We start from the raw sequence: 9155 nt of genomic DNA, 5'->3' as shown, positions 1-9155 counted from the left end.
TCTTTGCTTGTTTTGGTCGGAGTGACCTTCGCATGCAGAAAAGAGAATGGAGACAAGGAAACATTAGAGTGACTGTGGAAAAGCGTCAGAGTGTCATATTTCAGCATATATTGCTCCTTCAGGTACTCCATGTCGGAAGGACGGGCCTACTCATCTGCATGGAGATGAAGATTGAGATATCAAAAATGTAGCGTTTGCAAGGATAATGCCTGTCTGTCAAACTCAGACGCAGTTTAGACGGGCTCGCTTTGCCACGGGCACACAAAGAGCTCCCTGGCAGGGACCGTTCTGAACATGCTTCTCATATTGAGTCAGCCTTTGTCCTCTGGAGATGGCGTAGGCCTACCCGTGCTTTATCACAACTCCAAACGCACAGGCCTCCCTTGTGAGCTCACATTATACAGCAAACAAAAGGCTGACACAGTCTGACATGTCCAAAGGCTTGATTTAGAAGAGTGCCAAGGATAGTTTAACAGATTAAAGATGCAGTGTAACACATACCACAATGATGGAGTAAAAATGCATCATTGTAGTCTAGTACAGCAAGTCTACATTGTTGCATAGCAGTCAGTTATACAGAAATACACACCTTTCTGTTCTTCTCTCTAAGTTATATATTATATAAACACTGCACACTCATATTTCTCAGTAATATTTCTTAAATTGAAAGAACAATGCACTTGAAACACCAGGGTCATGAGTTCAATTGCCTCAAAAAAAAAAAAAAAAAAAAAAATCTCTTGAATGCACTGAAACCCCTTTTGGATAAAAGCATCTGTTGAATGCATACATGTAAATGTCATTTGAAAGAGACTTCGAAACTTTATATAATTAAAGCATAAGCAAAATAATTAAAGCAATTAAAATGTGTACTTACAAATGTTTTGAAAAAGTTCATAACTGTCTTTTCTGCTGCTTTAATGTCCTCTGGCGGATTGTTTTCTTCTGTGGCTTCCACAGGACTGGGTTCGAGAGTTTCACCCTCCGGCTCCGGCTCTGGCTCAGGCTGTGTGCTGGTCTTTATGTCCACTGGATCCTATAGACAAATCCAGAGAATTAGCCCTTGGAAATGTGTTACAACCCTTACAGCTGATGTGCAATAGATGCATTGAAATAGGGGCACAATTCCATCCATGCCTCTGCCTACTCGAGTCAGCAGCAACAATCATCCTATTATTAACGCCTGTTTCCCCCCCCTCACTCATTGATATTCAGAAATGTGCTGGACTTAAAGTCTGCGAGCTTTATATTACAGTGAAATGTATCATGTTTAAATTATAGTATGTGTTTGGCTTGTTATATTTTACAGACAATCACTTTTAGAGAACTAAATGTTGAACATATCATAGATATAACTACACATGATGACTGGTGTACAGTTACAGTAGGTCTTCATTAGTTACTAGATGTTATTTGAATTTCATGCAAATGGAAACCACAAAAAGACAAGAAAAAGACAAAACAAAGGCTTACTATGTCTGAGACAGTGACACTACCGATAATTTTCTTTTAAATAATTACGATTTTTTGGATGTTTCTGAAAGACGTCTCTTCTACTCACCATGGCTGCATGTATTTGATAAAAAATATAGTAAAACAGTAATATTTAATATGTTAACCATTTTCAGCAAAACTGAATTTTCAGCATCATCATGATCAGAGTTACATGATCCTTCAGAAATCATTCTAATATGCTGATTTGGTGCTCAATTATTATCGGGGTTCAGTTATTAATAATGGCTCTTATTATTATTATCAATACTTAATACTTTTGTGGAAACCGTGAGCATATTAGAATGATTTTTGAAGGATGATGTGACTCTGAAGAATGATGCTGAAAATTTGGTTTTGCTGAACAAACATTAATTATTAAGAGTTTTGTTTTGTGTTTTTGAAATAAGTCTCTTATGCTCACAAAGACTGCATTTATTTTGATAGATAATAATAATCTATCAAAATAATAGATAAAATATTTATTTTGATACAAAGATACAGTAATATTGTGGATTGTATTATTACAATTTAAAGTAAATGTTTTTAGTGTCACATGATCCTTCAGAAATCATTCTAATATGCTCACGGTTTCCACAAAAATATTTAGCAGCAAAAACTGTTTTCAACATTGATAATATGTGACCCTGGATCACAAAACCAGTCATAAGTCACATGGGTATATTTGTGGCAATAGCCAACAATACATTGTATGGGTCAAAATTATCGTTTTTTCTTTTATGCCAAAAATCATTAGGATATTAAGTAAAGATCATGTTCCATGAAGATATTTAGTACATTTCCTACCGTAAATATATAAAATATATTTTTTTGTGAGTGAATGCAGCACAATCGCGAACATAAATGGAAAACTTTAAAGGCGATTTTCTCAATGTTTCGATTTTTTTGCACCCTCAGATTTCAGATTTTCAAATAGTTGTATCTCGGCTAAATATTATCCCATCCTAACAAACCATACATGAGTGGAAAGCTTATTTATTCAGCTTTCAGATGATGTATAAATCTCAATTTCAAAAAAATGTACCCATGTGACTGGTTTTGTGGTCATATAAGAACCATTATTAATAACTGAGCACCAATAATAATTGAGCAGCAAATTTTAAAATGATTTCTGAAGGATCATGTGACTCTGATCATGATGATGTTGGAAAAAAGTACATTTTAAAATTGCAAAAATATATTTCACAATTTTACTGTATTTTTAAATCAAATAAACAGAGCCTTGGTGAGCATAAGAGACTTCTTTTAGAAACATCCCCAAAAAATCTTAATTATTTTAAAACTATGATTGGTAGTTTATATAGAGACATTTATATAAACACTTTATATAGAACACAATAATCCAACATGCTAACAAACTTTTAAGTGTTTTTTTTTTTGATGTAGTAAGTTTCGACGACACATTCTGGTAGTTAATTATGTGTTAATCGATGACAAGCATCTTGAGGAAAGGAGCTAGTACGTTTACGCTTTGAGTGAATCGCATGCGGTGAGTTTGTCCATGCAGTGCCTTTCTCGTTGAAAGAACATTGTTTGTCGTAACTGACCTTATTCAGACACATGAACTCATCCGGGCAAACCTCAATTGTGATGTGAATAATGCTTCCATCAGCACATACATCTACACTGAGCGGCTTATAGGAAGAATCTTCTAAAGCCTTAGTGCAAATGGACTTGAGTTGGGAAAGAATTTGAGTAGATTCTGCTGAATTACATTTACTTTTGAGCGCAGGTTCTTCTGAACGTCCACTATGGACAGAGAAGTTCAGGGGTCGAGCTGGTTCCTCAATAATCACCCAACTCTCCTCATCTGCAGATGCCTTTGAGTTAGCAGCTAAGATTAATTCGAAAGAACCAGGGGAAATATCTTCTTCAGCAACCAGCGCTGGTTCCACAGATGTTGTTAATGGTTCCTCTGCAATGAACAATGTCTGCTTAAAATCGTGCTTTAGTAGTTCTTCTGATTCTTCTGTTAGGCTCACTGTTTCTTGTTCCTGAGTAATCTGCAAGATTTCCTCAACAATATCCGCAATTGCTTCAGTAACTAGCAATGGCTCCTCAGTTCCAATGACTGGTTCCTCAACAGGAGACAATACCTCAACTGCTACTTTCATCAGTTTTTTGGAAATAGGTTCATCAATCAGATGTTTGGTAGCTTCACACATTGGGACGTTCTCACATGCTAATTGTTCCTTTTCATCTGATATTATGCTTTCAACATTTTGAAGAATGTCTTCCAACAAGGCCTGTTCAGCATCCACAGTCTTAGGTTCTTCATCTTCTGGAACCTTAGCATCAGCCGTTGGTGGTTCTTCAGATTTCAGATGTCCTACATGTATCTCGCTGGCTTCACTTAGTGGTTCTTCAGCAACAGCTACTGGTTCTTGTTTAGTGTGCAGATCTGGTAGGACCTCCAAGCATGTCACGTCTTCAGCATTCGTGCTTGATGACTCCATCGAGATGTTCTTTGTCAATGAGCTTGGGCTTTTGGGTTGCGCGGGAATAGCGTTGACCAATTGCAATTTGAGCTTCTCCGCAACTTCCTCAAGAATCTCCTTTTGGTCTGAATTAATGAAGACTTTATCCTTTTGGAACGAGAAATTGGTAAATGTGAATCAAAATGCACTAGGTTTTTGCGATTTTACGAGGATTAGTTGTTCCCTGGTAAATGCTCGGCAGAACAGTTCAGGTCTCCATCCAAAAATAACCATGACCGAAAGCACAATTTAATACACTATGAAAAAATGCTGTGTTGTTTCAACCCATGTTTGGGTCAACTATGGACAAATCCAACTGTTGGTTTGAATTTTAAAATGAAAATTTTAAACCCAATGGTTGGGTTTGTCCATATTTGACCTAAACATGGGTTGAAACAACACAGCATTTTTTCAGAGTGTAGCAACACGTGGTCTAATAACTAAATCATTCTTTGTTTTATGATGAATCTGCTTTTTTCAAGCTTTTTTTATACATCCTACATACTATATTTTCCGATGTCAAATAATGGTAACACTTTAGTTTAGGGTCCAACTGTAAAAACTTATTTTCATGATTTGTTATCACAACTTTTTTCTTTTGTCAAATCAACTTAGAAAATTAATGTGGTTCAGATAACATAATATTTTTGTTGATTAAACCAATCTCCATTGTATGAACTCAAAATTTTAAGGCAAACAGGTAACTTAATTTTTTTAAGTTAAATCAACAATATTTTTTTTTTACAGTGTAGTTGCTTATTAGCATGCATATTACTAGACTATGTATTAGTACTTATAAAGCATATTAATGCCTTATTCTGCATGACCATATACTTCATCCCTCAATCCTACCCAATACCTAAACTTAACTACTACCTTCCTAACTATTATCGTAGTTATAGTTAGTTAATAGTGAGAATTGGACCCTAAACTAAAGTGTGACCCAAATCATTTTTCTGTCCAAACTAATAGCAAAAATGCTGTGCAATGTGACAAATCGTAGAGAACTATTAATATTTTATGTTTAAAATACAACCATGTTTCACTGTGGACGGGGCTACCAGAGAAATCAAGTGGCTGTGAAAATGTAAAGGAGAAATTATACTGAATTAGTAAAATAATAAATGAACAACGTTGCAACTTCTACTTACAGGCTGCAAGTCAATTTTCAGATCCACCGCTGTGACCGGGGCGTCAACTGAATCGCTGCTTTCTAATGCAGGTTTCACAGGTTCACTCTTCTTTTTGAACATTTTACCGAAGAAGTTGGTCACCTCATCTTCACTGGGCTTTGGGACTGCTTTGGGTGGTTCTGCATCTTTTGCGACTGTGGGTTTTTGCTCAGGGATTTTTGTTTCCACGTGTGCGGGTCCGTTGAGTTTACAGCTGTCTACCTCCTCTTTTTTTGGTGGCTTTGGTTCATTTGTGATGGTCACTGGTGGGGTTTCACACTTTTGCTCCACTGCTGCTGCTTTGCTAGCCACTAGACAAAAGAAAATAAAAGCAATTATGTATGCAATGCACAAGGATACATAATATCTATGCTGCCTTTAGTTATCAATCTGACTAATAATAAATCATAATACACACCCAGTTCTTATGGCTTAGGCCTTATTTATATCTAGTTTAATGGTCCTGACATTTCAAGGTAACTCTATCTAGTCCCGCCAAAGTTACACAAGCATATTCAACAAGACTGTGCAACACATGCATCTGCGTTTGCATACTTGAGCAAAGTGTTTCTGGCCTTATTTCTACAAGCGTTCTCTCATGCATGCATGCATCTACTGCATTCTATGGGATATATATCACTCACATCTAGTAAGTCTGGAAAATGTACTTGTGAGTGCACTTCCCTTCTATAAAGGCTTTGTGAAAGTGTTAGCAACTACAAACTAGCAATGCACACAAAACACAAATTAAATATTGCTCTATCCACCATGCATCTGACTACAACACCCAAAGTTTATACAGAGCTTTGTGACATGTTCTCAAATGTGGGTTGACTTGCTGAGTTAATCCAAACAATGTAAATGCCTGCAAGTTTAGCTTGCAGTTACTCTTGCAGATCTTTAATTTCAGAGAATATGTGGGGAGATACATTGGTAACACTTTATAGGGTCTAATTTGTTAACATTAGTTAATGCATTAGTTACCATGAACTGTCACAATGAGCAATATATTTTTACAGCATTTGTTTGTTAACCTTGTTTATGTTAGCTTATAAAAATGTTCATGTTAGTTCAAAGTGCATTTACTAATGTTAACAGATAAAACTTTTGATTTTAAAAAACGTATTAGTAAATGTTGAGATTGACATTAACTAAGATTAGTAAATGCTGTAAAAGTATTGTTCATTGTTAGTTCATGTTAACTAATGCAGTCAACTAATATTAATAAATGAAACATTGTAAAGTGTTACCGATACGTTTAGCGACATAAACTAAATAAATGTGCAGTATATCGTATACATACCAAGTTCGGTTCCATCTGGAGTCGGGACTGCATGTCCATTCAGTTCTCCATTCTTCACTTGTTTCTCAGCATTTGTCTGGTAATGACATTGTTTAGTTTCACGATATGTTTGTTTGAACCATTGTGCCTTGATTTAAATATGTAGAGGTAGCAGAAGAGTATTTCAAATGCCGGAAAAGCACCTAAATATACATTTTTCTTGTACATTTAACATAAAAATATTGATGTTGAAAAGATAAGGTAATAAATAATAAAACAATGTTATATGTCAACTACTCAGGAAAATTTAATTTACCTTCTGCCGTTTTTTCTGAGTTGATTGCTCATTCCCCATCTTCGCTTCGAGTCGGCAACTGAATATCAGCATTGATATTGAAAATATGCAAAGCACATAGTTATTGCATATTAATATGAGGAAAATACCCACAATATAATTGTTCCAAGTCTGTTACGTGGGCTGAATTCAATCAGATGATGACTAAAAATCCCACACTGCAAAGAAATGAGTTTTTGTCTTGTTTCAGTACAAATATCTAAACATTCCTAGATCAAATTGCAATTCCTTAAGAAGCGAAATGACATAAGATTTCTTATTCTAAGAAGTCTTGCATTCTAAACAAAAAGGGTGACACTTTATTTTAAGGTGACGTTACAATGTACTTACTTAAATAAGTACTGAGTAATATTAATTAACTAAATGAACTTACTGTAGAGTTAGGGTTAGGGTTTGGTTTAGGGTTATTCTGCATAATTTACTGTTATTACTATAGTAAGTATGCACCGTTTATAGTATGTAGTACCGTTTAACGTCACCTTAAAATAAAGTGTTACCATCAAAATTAAGTGACTTTAGGCTTAAAAGAAGAAAATGTCTGCCAAAAATAATAACTTTACTTTTAAATTAAGTTTATTTTTCTTACCCGTTTGGCAGATATTTTTTCAAGCATAAATTAATCACGTAATTTTTCAGAAAACAAGACTTTATATTGAGAGTAACTTTGCTTCTCAAGTAAATGCATCTTGATTTAAACATGTTTAGTACTTGAAAACAAGACGTTTTAGTTTCATTGCAGTGCAATAGGAAACCTAGATCTCTGCAGGGTGGAGTAGCTTCTGACTTGTTTTTGTGAAGGTTGTAGGTTCAATCCCAAAAAAGGATGATAACTAAATATCAAATAATACTTCTAATTATTAAATAACTTAAAATACAATTAAACATACAGAAAATATTTGTATTTACCTTTCCACTGTCTTGTGGCCCAAACTGACAATTAGAGTCTGTGTACAGTTTCCAAACCTCGATTAAAGTAATCACCAGCAGTCTGCTATCTGTCAAGCCTGTGTGTGTACACATATACCTGTCCTAAAAGAGGGTGGGGCTCAAAACTCATTACCTTAAAACACTGTGGATGAGACATGGCCTGTGAACGTATTAGCACTGATGAACTCAGCATCATGTCCTTTTGTTTCTCACCGATGAGTTTTTCCACCTAAAAAAAGTGAGAGGATTATCACACATGTCAATGGATAAGACATCAGACAATATCATCCACTCATTTAAAGAAGTTACCCAGAGAATGTGTCAAGCTGAACTGAGAACAGTCTGTTTTGTAGGTGTGGTCGTCCCCAAACAGGATGTGTGTAGAGGATATAATGCAAAAGTTTATTTGCACAGTATGACTCTCATCCAGGGCTTGAGTACAGAGTACATGATGCCAAGCTTAGCAACATAAGCCTTTATTTATTTAATGATTCCTCACTGGCAGAATACATTAAAGAAACATGACAAACATTTAATTGTAAGCGTTACGGTGTGAATAATGAGAGAGGCTACAATTAAAATATTTCGGTGCGGATTTTTCATGATTTAAAAAATGATTTGCATGACCAACAGTTCAAAAGTTTGGAGTCAGCATGATTTTTTTTTTTAAAGAATGTTAAGAATACAATGCTAAATATGAAGCAGCACAACTGTTTTCAACATTGATAATAATAAGAAATGTCTCATGAGCAGCAAATCAGCATATAAGAATGATTTCTGAAGGATCATGTGACACTGAAGACTGGAGGAAGGATGCTGAAAATTCAGCTTTGCATCACAGGAATAAATTACGTTTTAAAACACATTAAAATTGAAAACAACTGTTTTAAACTAAAGTTTCACAATTTTTACTGTATTTTCGATCAAATAAATGCAGCATTGGTGAGCATAAGAGAAGTTGACTTAAAAATAATACTTAAGGAATAGTTCACCCTAACAAGATATTTTGAAGAATATGGGTAACCAAAGAGTTGATGGACCCCATTGACTATACCATGGGAGTCTATGTGGACCAGAAATCATCTAGTCACCAACATCCTTCAAAATATCTTCTTTTGTGTTCAACAGGAAAAAAAGAAACTCATACAGGTTTGGAACAACTTGAGGGTGAGAAAATGATGACAGAATTTCCATATTGTCAGAAAACATTAGTCATCATGTCTTCCCCTTTTTGCTTTCTCTTTCCCCCTCATGTTCTCCAGCTTGATGTTTCAAAGAGCATCTTGTGCTTCAATGGAAGCAAGAACATTTAATCATCTTAAATATTTCTTCTTTATTTGAAACATCTCAAAATCTCCTGTATTTTTAAGTTTATATTAGATCTGAAACCTTAGATTTTCAAAGGGGTCTCAGACTTCTGGACTTCATTG

At 35.1% G+C, this 9155-nt stretch overlaps 1 protein-coding gene across 16 annotated transcripts in view; it reads right to left on the bottom strand.

Annotated features, from left to right (window-relative positions):
- Positions 1–8066, bottom strand: part of bcas1 (brain enriched myelin associated protein 1) — a 16851-nt gene extending 8785 nt beyond the window's left edge. For 13 of the 16 annotated variants that reach the window (XM_084098758.1, XM_084098773.1, XM_084098769.1 and 10 more), the window contains exons 1-5: positions 6760–6971; positions 6465–6540; positions 5141–5472; positions 878–1036; positions 1–26 (exon numbers count right to left, since the gene is read on the bottom strand). The exon at positions 1–26 is cut by the window's left edge and continues 34 nt beyond it. In XM_084098758.1, coding sequence (XP_083954884.1) covers positions 1–26; positions 878–1036; positions 5141–5472; positions 6465–6540; positions 6760–6831 — 665 coding nt within the window. In that variant the 5' untranslated portion in view covers positions 6832–6971. Of the gene's footprint in view, positions 27–877; positions 1037–5140; positions 5473–6464; positions 6541–6759; positions 6972–7704; positions 7832–7858; positions 7955–8034 lie in introns of those variants that run through there. The other 3 variants (XM_084098762.1, XM_084098763.1, XM_084098767.1) reach the window with 2 other exon arrangements.
- Positions 8067–9155: the final 1089 nt, after the last annotated feature.

The sequence above is a fragment of the Abramis brama genome, assembly GCF_963993115.1.
Source record: "Abramis brama genome assembly, chromosome: 22".
Lineage (NCBI taxonomy): Eukaryota > Metazoa > Chordata > Actinopteri > Cypriniformes > Leuciscidae > Abramis > Abramis brama.
The sequence above is the reverse complement of the archived record's forward strand: the minus strand, read 5'-3'. Positions and strand labels throughout refer to the sequence as shown.